Source organism: Juglans microcarpa x Juglans regia, chromosome 2D (genome assembly GCF_004785595.1).
Source record: "Juglans microcarpa x Juglans regia isolate MS1-56 chromosome 2D, Jm3101_v1.0, whole genome shotgun sequence".
NCBI classification, from domain to species: domain Eukaryota; kingdom Viridiplantae; phylum Streptophyta; class Magnoliopsida; order Fagales; family Juglandaceae; genus Juglans; species Juglans microcarpa x Juglans regia.
In genome coordinates, this window is record NC_054596.1 from 14,697,242 (window position 1) to 14,712,819 (window position 15,578).

Genomic DNA, 15,578 nt, shown 5'->3' on the forward strand with positions numbered 1-15,578 from the left:
GTTGTTTGTGTTTGTTAGAGTTTGGGATTAATGGAGTTTTCGGCGTTGTTGAAGACGACTGGAATCTGGAATGAATACGTTCGAACGGGTTCGGATTACCGTTCGAACGTATTCATTTTGTTCGAACATAGGTTCTCATAGTTCGAACGGATAATGACATTACATCAATAAGGTATACAGAATACGTTAGGTTTGGTATGGTTATAAATTATATATACTACTAAATCACAAATAATTAGGACCAACTACCATTTAATATTGTTAATTCTAAATAAATAAAATTAATATTCAAATTAAAATACTACTAAATCTTTAAATTAAAATAGAAATAGTTAGGATTTAATAATACTTAAATACTTAAAGATAAATTAATAAGTTTAATATTCAAATTAAAATACTACTAAATCTTTAAATTAAAATAGAAATAGTTAAGATTTAATAATACTTAAATACTTAAAGATAAATTAATAAAATTAATATTCAAATTAAAATACTACTAAATCTTTAAATTAAAATAGAAATAGTTAAGATTTAATAATACTTAAATACTTAAAGATAAATTAATAAAATTAATATTCAAATTAAAATACTACTAAATCTTTAAATTAAAATAGAAATAGTTAAGATTTAATAATACTTAAATACTTAAAGATAAATTAATAAGTTTAATATTCAAATTAAAATACTACTAAATCTTTAAATTAAAATAGAAATAGTTAAGATTTAATAATACTTAAATACTTAAAGATAAATTAATAAAATTAATATTCAAATTAAAATACTACTAAATCTTTAAATTAAAATAGAAATAGTTAAGATTTAATAATACTTAAATACTTAAAGATAAATTAATAAAATTAATATTCAAATTAAAATACTACTAAATCTTTAAATTAAAATAGAAATAGTTAAGATTTAATAATACTTAAATACTTAAAGATAAATTAATAAGTTTAATATTCAAATTAAAATACTACTAAATCTTTAAATTAAAATAGAAATAGTTAAGATTTAATAATACTTAAATACTTAAAGATAAATTAATAAAATTAATATTCAAATTAAAATACTACTAAATCTTTAAATTAAAATAGAAATAGTTAAGATTTAATAATACTTAAATACTTAAAGATAAATTAATAAGTTTAATATTCAAATTAAAATACTACTAAATCTTTAAATTAAAATAGAAATAGTTAAGATTTAATAATACTTAAATACTTAAAGATAAATTAATAAGTTTAATATTCAAATTAAAATACTACTAAATCTTTAAATTAAAATAGAAATAGTTAAGATTTAATAATACTTAAATACTTAAAGATAAATTAATAAAATTAATATTCAAATTAAAATACTACTAAATCTTTAAATTAAAATATAAATAATTAAGATTTAATAATACTTAAATACTTAAATATAAATTAATAAAATTAATATTCAAATTAAAATACTACTAAATCTTTAAATTAAAATATAAATAGTTAAGATTTAATAATACCTACTAATTAAGTTTTTGTTGTATTGTTGTATAAATAATATGTTGTTATTGTTTGACATATATTAGCATATTTTACATTGTTTGTTCATCAAAATAAACCTTAGACCCGTTCGAGAATTATCAATCCGGATGAATGCTTGATTGATAACTCTTGAATTGTCCAGAGTGGACAGTTTGAGATTGTAAGATCATTCTCGCAAACTATAGAACTATATCTGTTGTCGTCCAACATTATGATTTTGGTAGATTCATCTATTGTTCTCTGGATATGCAGTTTCGGTGATGGTGCAACGACGTGTTAATCGTCAGTGCACACAACCAAACGAGCATATTTGGAGAACTATGGGGAGATGCTGCCGAAATTTTGTTGGACGTGACAGATAATAGATCATAGGTTGGCGACTATGATCTTACAATACCGAACGGGATAGGACCAACTACCCGGTGAAAGGTGGCATACTCATTAATTGGTACATGATACATAGTTGTTTGCTGATGCATTACAATATTGTTTGTAATGAATATAGTTAGGCATGGATAAGAGTTGGATGAGAGTTAGCGATCGATTGGGTCAGAATTACAATGTATATGCTGAAGGTGTTAAAAAATTCTTGGAGTTTGCATTGGGTACATGTGATAGTGATGGGCGTATCAGATGCCCATGCAGAGAATGCAGGAATTTGCGTTCTCATAAGATAGACTTGGTGAGAGAGCATCTGTTTGTCAAAGGTATTGATAAGGGTTATACTGATTGGGTCTTACACGGTGAACCATATCCAACTTCATTTGAAGCTCCACATGAAGAAGAAGAGATCGATGAAGATGTACAACCAGAGATTGTTGGAGATGATTACGATGAGGATATGGAGGAAATGTTAGGTGACATCGGTGCGGGAATGTTTATGAATGAAGGTGACACGGACACATCAAGCTCAAATGATGGGGGCCATAACACTTTTGCACGCTTGTGGAATGATTCACAGCGTGAGCTATATCCAGGATGCAGAAGACATAGTAAGTTGTCGTTTACCGTAAGATTGCTTCACATAAAATCAATGTGTCGATTATCTATTAAGGCAGTCAATATGTTACTTGAGCTGTTTAAAGAGGCACTGCCGACAGACAATACTTTACCTCGTAACTTCTATGAAGCAAAAAAGTTAAAACGAGGACTCGGATTTGATTACAACGTAATACATGCATGTAAGAATGACTGCATATTATTTTGGCGAGAGAATGAGCAGTTGAACGAGTGTCCTATATGCCACGAGTCAAGATGGACATCGGACAAGGCAAATGTTCCGCAAAAGGTCATACGCCACTTTCCATTGATACCTAGATTACAACGATTATTTATGTCACGCGCAACTGCTGTAGATATGACATGGCACTCATCAGACAGAGTAAGGAACGATAATATTTTGTCACATCCTGCTGACTCCCAGGTGTGGAAAGAATTTGATCAAGAACACCCATGGTTTGCTGAAGAACCGCGTAGCGTAAGACTTGGGTTGACAACAGATGGATTTAATCCTTTTGGGAACATGAGCACTAGTCATAGTACTTGGCCAGTTGTACTTATGCCGTATAATCTACCACCGTGGAAGTGTATGAAAGATCCATATTTCATGATGAGTTTGCTCATCCCAGGTCCGAGGTCACCGGGAAATGATATAGACATACACTTACAGCCATTGATTGCAGAATTGAAAGATTTGTGGGAGAATGGGGTTGTCACATTTGATTCGTCAACAGGCAAGTCGTTCAAGATGCATGCTGCGGTGTTGTGGACAATAAATGATTTTCCAGCTTATGGAAATTTGTCAAGTTGGAGTACTAAGGGGAAAATGGCATGTCTAACTTGTAACAAATATACCAAATCTGAATAGCTTACGTACGGGAGGAAATTATGTTTCATGGGTCATCGTCGATTTTTACCTGGTGACCATAGATGGCGTGGAAATTCTAGAATGTTTGATGGAACTGTTGAATGGGGCCAACCTCCACCATATTTGTCTGGCGAAGATGTACTTGCACAATTTAAAATGTTGGTTGTAATGAATTTGGTAAAAAACAACGAAAGAGAAAACGAGCTACGAATGAGTTGAATTGGACAAAGAAGAGTATATTTTTCGAACTCCCGTACTGGTCGAAGTTAAAATTGCGACATAGCCTTGATGTTATGCATATTGAAAAAAATATTTGCGAATCCGTATTGGGAACATTGATGTCAATTGAAGGAAAAACAAAGGATACAATAAACTCAAGGAAGGATTCGAAGCGGTTGGGAATAAGACGGGAAATGCAGTTGCAAGAAAATGGTTCGTCTGTCTACATGCCGATTGGGTGGTATACATTGTCAAGGAATAAAAGGGTTACATTTTGTGAGTGGCTAATGAAGATCAAATTACCGGACGGTTATGCCTCGAATCTAACAAGGTGTGTGAGAACAAATGATTGGAAAATAACTGGATTAAAAAGTCATGATTGTCATGTTTTCTTACAGCATATCTTGCCTATTGGTATCCGTGGGTACTTGACCAGAGATGTGCGTGTGGCTTTGACTGAGTTGGGTGCATTTTTTAAAGACTTATGTGCTAGGACGTTGAATGTAGAAGCTTTGGATCGAATGGAACGAGAAATTGTCATAATATTGTGTAAGCTAGAAAATATTTATCCACCGTCATTCTTCGATATCATGGTTCACCTAGCCGTTCATTTGCCACGTGAGGCTCGACTTGCAGGACCAGTTCAATATAGATGGATGTATCCCATTGAACGATTTCTTGGAAAGTTGAAACGTACAGTGGGTAACAAGGCCCGTCCAGAAGGATCAATTGCAGAAGCATATATTGACGATGAGTGGCATACCTTCTGTTCCAAATATTTCCATGGAGTTGACACTCGGTTTGATCGGCCAGAAAGAAACTTTGACGTTGACCGAGCAAGACAACAGAATATATTTTCTGTGTTTTCCCAACAAGTTCGTCCAATTGGTGCAGTGCGTGGTTATGACTTGTGTGGAAGAGAGTTCGAGAAAGCTCAGTGGTACGTGCTGAACAATTGCCCTGAGATAGAGAACTACTTGAAGTAAGTTATAATTTTTTCTTAATTTAAATTGCCTCATTAATTTTAAAAAAATACAAAATATAAAATATTTGTGGTAATCATCAATTTCAGTGATCATATTAACGTGCTCAAGGAACTAGGAGTAAATGATATAAACCAAAAACATGAAGAGGAGTTCCCAAGATGGTTTGAAGAACGGGTAATGAAATTACATATGCGTTACTCAATAACAAATGAAAAATTATTAATTTCAACTTTGATATAGTATACGCTTTACTCAATATGTAGGTTGTACAATTGCATGCGAATAATCCAAATGATATATCTGATGAACTGTATGCATTGGCGCGTGGCCCATCGAGACGCGCTGCTCGATTTTCTGCATGTATTTCTCGGGGAAGTAGGTATCACACACTGGATCGAGATTGTTATAGGAAAATCCAAAATAGTGGTGTCCTAGTCGAAGGAAGTCATGATGGAGAAAATATTGATTTCTATGGGTTATTGTCGATATAATTGGAATGAAATATTTGGGAGAGCTTGCGGTGTATCTGTTTAAGTGTGATTGGTGGGATTTAAGCAATCCTCGTACTGGAGTCCGTGATGATGAATATTTTTTGAGTGTTAATACATCAAAAAAATGGTATGAAGATGATTCTTTTATTTTGGCTTCTCAAGCATCTCAAGTATTCTACTTAGATGACCCGAAGTTAGGAAATCAATGGTGAGTAGTTCAAAAATATTCTCCAAGAAATATATATGATGTTATCCCTCAGGCGGAAGGACAAGATGAAGAAGAAGATGACTCTTCTACTTAAGAAGCATACCAAGAGAGTCAACCCGCCTTAAATTTGTTTGTGGATTTGAGCCAGTATGAGATGATTCCATTAAATAGAGAAGATATTGAGGCTGAAATTGTTGATGCGACAGTTGAGGAAAATATTGAATCATCTGAAGTATCTACAGATGATGAGAGCGAATTGTCAAATGAAACTGATACAGATTCTGATTGACCAATTATGTGTTAACATTACACTTGATGACAAATATTTGACTTATTGAATGTATCAGTAGTTTGAAATTATGCCGCCAAAGAGGAAGGAAGTTCGCAACCCATCTCCACCTGTTCCTAGCTCTCCTTCATTGTCACCATTAGAGATTGATTTTACAGAACAAGGTAAAAATCTAATAGTCATAAAAGTTATTAATTAAGGTCCTATAATAGAGATATAAATGAAATTGATTACAATGTTATATTTTATAGAATCTACAGTACAATCTCGTCAAGGTCGAGGCACCACTAGAGGGGTGACATTGGAAAAATATCGGAAGGTGGGTAAGATCAAGGTTAACATTCCTGACGAACATACTGGGGGCGAAGGACAACCAGGAGCTTGGCTTGCATCACATGTGGGTGCTCTTACACGAACTTACGCACTTTTGGCAACGACTTCATGGAAGAAAGTCCCCCAAGATGTTAAAGAGCTTATCAAGAAGCGTTGTTTGGTAATGTTTAAAACATTGATTTAGTAGAAAAAATTTCTATATTTTACTTAAATTTAGAATATTATAAATGATAATGTGTTTGTGACTATTTTTTAAGGATGATTTCGAATTAAATTTTGGTCGGAGAGAGGAGCGTAAGACTGTGGAAGAGCTTATGGGTAATGCATTCCGTAAATATAAGGCGAGGTGTCATGAGAATTATAATAAGTTTGAGAAGAAGGAAGATGCACGCCAACATCCTTTCCAGGATGTCCGACCTTCTGAGTGGGAAAAACTTTGTGACATGTTTGAGGATCCATCATATCAGGTATAATGAAATTTAATTATTTTACTTGTCCTATCTGGCATTTCGCTTCATCATATTTTCAATTTCTTTGCAGGAGCGAAGTTCTATAAACAAAACAAATAGATCAAAATTGAAGATTAATCATCATGCAGGCTCAAGATCTTTCCATCGCCTTTCTAAGAAATTGGTATTGCTATTTTTTTTATTGGATATAGTTAATTATTTGGATGAATCATAATGACTTTATATCTTAACACATTTATTGTAGCAAGATTCAGATACTAATTATGATCTGACAAAATTATATGCTGCATCGCACACTGATCGTAATGGAGAGTGGACTCATCCTGATGCCCATGAAAATTATGTAAGTTTTATAACCTGTTTTAATTAAATATATTAGAATATTTATGACGATATTAATTCTTTATCTTATATATGGCTAGGATAAAATGATTGCCCTACGTGCTGAATCTGCGTCAGATCAAAATTCCTCAACAAGTGATATTGAGATTTTTACACAAGTCTTGGGTCAACGTTCAGGATATTTGAGGGGTTTGGGTCGTTGTGTAAAGCCTGGTCCCTCTTCCTCTTCTTCTGGAATGCATCTATGACTTCTATAGCGCTAGAGAATGCGAATTCCAGAATCGAAGAATTGACTGCAAGACAGCATGAGTTAGAGGCTCAATTGGCAAAACAAGCAGATATGGAGATGCGCCTCAAACAACATGAAGAACAACAAGAAGAGTTCAGAAGACAGATGCAACTCCAAATGCAGCAGCTTATGCAACAGTACAGGCCTCTAAGCGACTGATGGATTTTTGGATTATCTATTTATGTACGAACAATGCCCGTCTCGACTGTTATTTATTTAATTTGCGCTTATTTTAACACTTTTGTGAGTGTTAAACAGTTTCTAATGTATTTTTTCAAATAGTATGAATGTCTATTTGATTTTCTATTATTGATTTAAATTAAAGAGATATCGTTCGAACGAATGTAAAACGTTCGAACTCTATGTAACGACAATAGCGTTCGAACGTAAACGTAATGTTTCGAACGAAATTTATGTTCGTAGAGTTCGAACGATCACACAACGTTCGAACGTAAATAATTTCAGTCGTGTTCGAACATAGCCTATACCGTTCGAACCCATATACTGTTCGACCTGACCATTTAACGTTCGAACACAAAGACAATTCATAACGTTCGAACGAATTCATGTGTGTTCGAACATATTTCGAAATCGTTCAAACACGTCACTACTGTTCAAACTTAAAATTTTTCCGTTCGAACCATTTTCTAGGACGAATTTAAGCCGTGACAAAAAAATTTTTCGTTCGAACGTGTTCGAACGGTTTCCTTCAATTTCGTCCCAAAAGAAATTTTTTGGATGAAATGGTGATTTTAGTCCCAACATACCTTTTGGCACAGTGATATTGGAACGACTTTGGACGAATTTTTTTCGTCCCAAAAATTTTTTTGGGACGAAATTGGGTCTTTTGGACGAAAATTTTCGTCCCAAAAGACCCTTTCTGTTGTAGTGATAATGCTTGTAATACTGAAGTGAGTACTGCGGTGTGGATGAATTGCTTTATAGAAAACTTAAATTTGGATACATATACAGACCCAACCAATATGTTTTGTGATCTTCAGTCTCTCATCTCTTGATAAAAAGTAGAATATAGAGTCCCAAGAGAAAATATATTGATGTGCATTATCACTATATTTTAAATATAGTGAAAAAATGTGAGGTTAAGGTTAATTTTATTTCCTCGACCAAAATGGTAGCAGATCTGATGGCCAATAGATTATCTCTGAAGAAATTGAGAGAACATTTTACTAGAATGAAGTTGAGAGATGCCTAGGTGAAACAACCTCATATTTCTCAACGTCATGGTCAACATGTATAATTCAAGAAATTATGGGGATGCCTAGATAATTGTAGTTATGGTGATTTAGCCAAAAGAAATTTTTGGTCATTTGTAAAGTTGCTAATAAGGTGATTAAGAAAAACCTTATGAATGACCTTAAGGTGAGTACTTGATAAAATTTCAATACAGGTTAATTAGCCAAGTAATTGGTTGATTAGTTGTAAAGTCGTTAATAGGTGATTAGGGAAAGTCTCACGAATAGCCTCAAGAATAGCTTTTAGCGGAAGTACTTAACGAAAATTCAACGCAAGTCAATACACGTTTTATGTATTCGACTGAAGTAATTAATTATGACAAGAATATTGATTATTGACCCACTTATGGAGAATTGATGTCGTTCACTTAAACTTTAGTAAAATGAAATCACTCTTTATATGTTGTCAGTGGGAGCACATATGGTGGAGGGTGGGTCAAATAAGTAATGACAAAAATGTGCGCACGTAGAGGCTTGTCATGCTCTAACGCTGATCTGCAGAAGTCTGCAGACAAGAGTTGAGTATTATATTGGTACCAAGGTAAAATATTCAACTGGATCATCACCGTTTTATGTGATCAAGTAGGAGATGTAATTCTATAGGTTGTGATTGTCAAACGGTGTATCCATTGGAATGATACTCTCTCCATGGTTATGGTTCCAATGGGGGGTGATGGTTGAAGACATGAGAGAAACAAAAGGTTATATCACTTGCCAATGATTGTGCTTTTTACCGATCAATGCCTCATAGTTTACAAATAAGGACCATTTATGCATAATAACATACTTGAAGTCCCCTTCCTCCATCATCAACTTGTTGAACAAATACCCTCATAAGAGTGTAACTATATTGCTAAATTTTCGTCATATTTTTTCTACAAAATTCTACAGCTAGATCGAGCTTGGTTTCCACCTAGAGAAAAATTGCATTCAACTCAATTGAAATTAGAGCCGCTGAAGATTCAGTAGACACATACCGGTTAAACTTTAATTTATTCCAAAAGTTCGAATGAATAGGAATAGATAAATTTACTTCTACTATAGGTGAAAGACTATCAATAAAATTAGGAACACAATCTCTCTTTCTAAAAAAGAAAAAAAAGTAGGGAGGTTCGAACTAATGAAAAGAGGCTGTAAAGGGATTGAGGGACTATTTCCTCCCTCCGGCCCCACCCTTTATGGACCTTACACAACGACTCTCCTTAAGGCGAAGTTGTCTAGACGAGATAACTTTGGGCTTAAATAGAAGTGAGCAAGCTGGTTGGACTAAAGTTCAACTTTGGGCTTAATTTCCGAGTGGTGGCTCAATAAGATCGGTAGACTTTAGTGAAATAATCTGATTTGTTTCACTTAACGCTGTTGACAGCACAAGCCCATAAACAAATGTCGCAGAATATATATATATATATATTGCCTCGTGTGATGCACAAAATTCACGGCTGCACAAATTCTCAGCAAATATTCATGGCTTCTGACCTTGGAATAATTTCCAGTAGTGATCATCACATGCTTTTGGCTTGCTTCCCTGTTAATCTGCACTGATCTCGATCGAGTCTCGACTCTCCTTAATTTATATGCAATATAAATCATAATATTTTTGTGCTGGCTACGTACGATGCTTCTGAGTTCTGTCATTGAGATCCACAACATGCATTAGTTTTTGGCAATCTTAATTGCAGTCAACTTCTACTTAGTTGTCAATGAATCTGCACATGCAAGCTGCAGAATTATCGTAGCACTTCATTGACTTAATAAATAGGCGTCCAAATTATACGGTGATTGGATAATTCATAGGTTAATTATATATTTTGCATTTTCTGGGAAGATCTCTCATGCATCTAATTTATCATATATGCATAAAAATCGTATTCAGTTTGGGAAAGAAACGTAAATTGCTCTTAATGGTTAGGATTTAGGACCTCAGAAGGGCCCTTAATTTATGTGAATCCAGAAGGCAAGGAAATGAAAAATATTACACTTACACGCACCAATGTTATTGAAACGCCATGACAAAGAGTACTGTGGCAAGCCAAGGGAAATGCCATCAAGGGAAAGCCATTGACATTATTGTGAAGACCTCTACTCCAATATTAATAGAGAGAAATTAGTAGCATTTATTTTTCTAATTTGCATCATTTTCCAGGAATCACAAACAGATCATCATGTCCACGTAAAAAAAGTGGAGAGAGATGGTGATAGTTTACACCACCGACATAAATTAATGAGGGTATTCTGAACAAATGCAAGCCCGAAAACCTCGCCTGGTCTTAATGATGGCTCATGAGCAAGGCTCTTTATTAAGTGCCAGTGGCCCCATGTCCCTTCACTATAGCATCCCTCTCCATTTCTCATTTTTCATTCAGTATTTCTGCCTCAGCTGGTGACTATATTCTTTTGAAAGGCATGGCGAGTACTCCAAGTACTAGGCTGTTGTTGCTGTTGGCACTCTGCGTCCTCCCAGCGCTTGTCACTGCAGGCAGCTTGGGGTTCAGACCCTTTCGTGTCATAGGAAACGTCTACTGCGACACTTGCCGCTGCGGGTTTGAGACCTCCGCCACCACTTACATTGCCGGTACTTAATACAAACCCCTTTTCGAAAATACATTTAGTTAGTCTCTTTGTGGTCAGAGCACTTACGTATGGTTAATATACCATCCTTGATTTATTGTTTGTTTTTGCATAATAAAGGACTCGATCACATAAATGGTATGGAAATGTGTCACTTTAATGGCATTGATCTCTCTCTCTCTCTCTCTCATTCCCCGATATGAAACTGTGTATTTAAGCACTCTGTATTAGAATGACTCCTAGGTTTACGACTGGCATGTTTTACAAGGTGTTTTTATTTTGTGGGGAAAGACACTTGGTCCAAAAGTAGAGCTCGATCGGTAGAAAGTGACTAGATCTCTTTCAGCCTTCTTCCTTAAGGGATTCCCATATTGCAGTGAAAGTGCATAAACTAGCTTTAAGGTCGAGGAACAATTACGATATATTAGGTTGAGACTCTGACAAGTTAATTACCTCATCCAGATCTCTATTCTTTTGCTCTTCTATGCAGCTAGTACTAAAATGTCTGCTCGAAATAAAACAATGGCAGCTTCTTCGTAGGGTTCATATTGGGCAGTGTGTAGAAAAGTTTGGGTGTCCATGCTATATTGCCAATATTGCAATCACACGTACATCCACAGAGAGGTATACAACAGCAGGGTGCTTTGTCGCATAAGAATTACGTCTCAGTTGCATATATATAATCACTCGAGTACTGACAATAGATCAGCATGCATGGTCGATCGTCAAACTCCTGATCAGGATCTTGGATTTAATCCTACAATTATCAATCCTATACCATACATTTCTAATGATCATCTTATGATTAAATAACTCCAAAGGAAATATGTTGCGCTACTGATCTCATTAAACATCGTTAATTTGGAGTACTGTTCATATATATGTGAGATGAATTATAAAATTGTTTATTCAAAATTTATGCCTTCTGTTATCGATGTCCATTATTTTTTGTATTAGTTGAATATACCAAATAAATATGGTTGCCAGGTGCAAGGGTTAGATTAGAATGCAGAGACCGGAAAACTTTACAGCTTTTGTACACTAGCGTTGAAGGAGTGACCAACTCAACAGGAACATACGACATCCTGGTGGAAGACGACCATCAAGACCAAATATGCGAGACCGTTCTAGTTGGCAGCCCACTTTCCAGCTGTCAATTAGCCGATCCGGGACGTGCCCGAGCCAATATCATAGTCACCCGTTACAACGGTGTGCTTAATGACATACGTTTTGCCAATGCCATGGGTTTCCTGAGGGATCAGGCACTGCCTGGCTGCACCCAACTGCTCAAGAAGTACTTGGAATCTGATGATCAGTAAATGGAATTAAGGACCTTATAACTTTGTGTTTGCTAATTCCTATTCGCCATCTCAAATACTAGACCTGCTTTTAATTGCTCTCAATGCATGATAGTAGGGCATGCATTTATCTCTTTAATTTAGTTGATGGGACAAGTTATATTAATATTCCCGATGTTTTTTCTTCAACTATATATGTAACTTTGGACAATTAATTAATTCATGTGGCTTTCAACACATTGTAGCTTCTTGTTTGATCAGTTTAATAAAATTAAATTAGGGGAGGATTTGCCTTTCCCTCTTGGAAATGGGCCTTCTGATGAATCTGATCTTAACTGGTTATGCCTGACGTTGTTTATCAGAAATTTGACTTAGTGCATGGTAATAATCTATTTTTTTTATACATAATAATCTAATTATTGCTCACTCGATGCAACACAATAAATATATCTGAATTGGGATTTGGTTAGAACTTAATTAGAAGTAGGGTACAGGTTTGACTTGCTTGAAGTTAGCTGTACAAGAGAGAGAAGTGCCTCTTTAATGTCGCCGAGTTATATGGAGATTATGACAGAGGTAATCCCATTTCCATGTGAGGGGACAATTGAAATAGTACTTTATTACCTCTTATTTAAGAATTTACCTAATTTGATGTGAATTTCATGTGATACAGGGGTGGGCAACGGGGCCCCGTCCCCCCGCTCCGCATGGAGAAGGTCTAGCGGAGGTCAAAACAATACAATAGTCATACTTAAGTAATATAAAACTTACTACTAAATTCCACATTGTTTAAATATAACTATTGTATTGCCTTGACCTCCTATATAAAGATTGACATAGGAGGCCAAAACAATCTAAAATCTAACTCTAATGAGTTTAGGTTCTTTTTGTATTTTTAAATTTTAATTTATGATTTAAATTATATTATAATTTGGGTCCAAAATTTGTTTTTGGACCAAAAAATTTTTTTTAGACCCAATGTGTAGGCCTAGGCAAGGGTGGGGTGGAATTTTTCCCCCGTCCCCCGCCCCACCCCACCCCATTCGATGACATCAGCTCCCTCCACCACAACGCCATTCAAGCATTGGATGTTCTCAAGAATTTGAGCAAATTAAGATTATGATTATTTTTTATTAAGAATTTGTGCATCCTTTCATTCAACATTCTTTTATCCTCTCAGACATTGAATGATTCAAAAATCACTTGTTATGTTTTACTTGTCTACCAATCATTTAATGTTAAATCAGAAAATATTGAGAGGTTGATGATTAAAAAAATTATGAGTAGTATTTTTTTTTTTAACGCCACAAGTTTCGTGAGTAATATATACTGCATACTACAATTTTATCATACTAAAATGTAACACTTTATATAGCATGTAGAATGCGAGTACGTATAGCATGTAGAATTTTCCTTGGAGTGTTTTATTTATGTGATGAAGTTTGAACATTTTGACAATAGTACCACTTCATCACAAAATTTAAATCTACGAATACAAATTCCTGTTATTGATCAGTTTAAAAAAGTATAAGTATTTATAACACTAAATAGCAATATTATCTTTTTATTTTGAGTTTAATCATTGTTATAAAATGCAAGATGACAAGGAATAATGTAATATTAATACTTCTTTTTGAATTTTTTATTTTTCAACCATAAGAATTATCAAACATAATCATGATAGAATTATAACGATGGAAACAATAGTTTAATTTTCATGATATTAGTATAATATTGGTGTGAAAATTCTATTTGGAAACCTATATTTTGACCTAGTAAGCAGGGGTGATGGCCTAATACTCGCACCCGATCCATCCACCCACCTGAGCCTTGCCTGGGGTTGGTAGGGCAGTCCGCCTTCTTTAGATGAGTGGACGGGCAGGTGCTAGCCCTCAAGGAAAATGAAGGCGGGTGCCGAGTGGGATATTGCCCCCATCCAAGTTTAATTTCACTCGTCCGCCCGGGCTTATATACACAAGCGTGCACACACACACACACACATATACACTATTTAATATATTTATTTTTTTAAAATGAAACAATGTCTTTTGGGGAGTTAAAAACTCTAAAAAACGACATAGTTTTGTTTTAGAGGAAAACATAAACTTGCCCCCTCCCCTGCCGCACACATTCCTCTCACCTTTCTCTCTCTTTCTCTCTCTCTGTGGTCATTGCTCAGCCTCTCAGACTCTCTTAGTCTCGCTGGTTGATACTAGTGACCACGGGTAGACGGATGACCCATAGGCCAATCCGTCTGCTTGGCATTTATGTAGGGTCACCCACCCATACAAGATGGGGTAGGGACCAATCTCGACCCCCCGCCCATGTAGGTGTGGGGGTGGGGTGGCCGGTTGCTTGCCTGTTGGGGTCAGGTAGCAGGCCTACCACTAAGGCACACTAGTAATTTAGAGTATTTAGAGACATCGTCAACTAATAAATAGAATTTTGATTTTTTTAATAATTAATTGGGGTGTACAACAAGTAGTGTGTTAACAAACTAAACTTGTAAGTAGCATAACTCTTTCGACGTTGTTGGATTGATTGAGTTATAATAAGAGAAGTTATTGGTCTACATAGAGGTCTTATAAAAGTAAGTTTACATGCAGATGTATTTTAAAATAATACGTTACATCTATTTACAGCAAAATATATTTTAATCTATTCATGTATCCTATCAAATGACGCTAATTTGAAATGTTTCTTTTTCGTATGATCTGTTTGTCAGGTAAACTAAGCATTTCTTTATTAATTGTTGTTTCGTGCGGTATTCCATCAATCTATTGCGTCCTGCATTTAGGTCCACAACTTTGTTACCGAGTCCTCGGGGTCCCTTAATCGAAAGTTAGGGAATCCTCATGTGAAATTGTTCATTTAAAACTTTAAAGACATTCAACATATTTCATCTTCTGAAGTCTTGATGTTGCTGGATTTATATATTTTTTTTCTTTTTTCTTTTATTGAAGGGATGGGGTTTTACTGTTTTTGCAATCATCTGTAATGGGCCCCTTTAATGACTACTTCGAGATAGTCAATCTCCAAAGAGGAGAGAGAGAGAGAGAGAAGGAGATTGAGGATGAATATCAAATTTCCGTTGCCTTCCCTCTAGATTTCTTCTGTTTTATACATCCCTTATGTATCAATGACATCGTATGATTTTTCACAATTATTCCCAATTAAAACGACACCGTCTTATTAATACAATAACACCCTTTCTACTAACACACACGACGCCTTTCTAACACTAGACGACTTACAACGTTCCTACCAAAGTAAACAGCAACAACGACAACCCAACTAACAAAACCGCCACTCATATTCATCTCATCCAACTCTTTCATGGCTGCTTGACAGCAGCTTCTAAAAATTCTTAAGCCATGAATACCCTCCCCCTTTTAAAACACCTTGCCCACAAGGTGTGGAAACTTCTAATGAATTCTCCAAT

The 15,578-nt window shown here is 35.0% G+C and overlaps 1 protein-coding gene across 1 annotated transcript; it reads left to right on the plus strand.

Annotated features, from left to right (window-relative positions):
• Positions 1 to 10,604: 10,604 nt before the first annotated feature.
• LOC121248510 (protein DOWNSTREAM OF FLC-like) lies at positions 10,605 to 12,373 on the plus strand. Its single transcript, XM_041146990.1, has 2 exons — positions 10,605 to 10,842; positions 11,826 to 12,373. The coding sequence occupies exons 1-2, from the start codon at positions 10,674 to 10,676 to the stop codon at positions 12,155 to 12,157; spliced, it is 501 nt and encodes a 166-aa protein (XP_041002924.1). The 5' UTR covers positions 10,605 to 10,673; the 3' UTR covers positions 12,158 to 12,373.
• Positions 12,374 to 15,578: the final 3,205 nt, after the last annotated feature.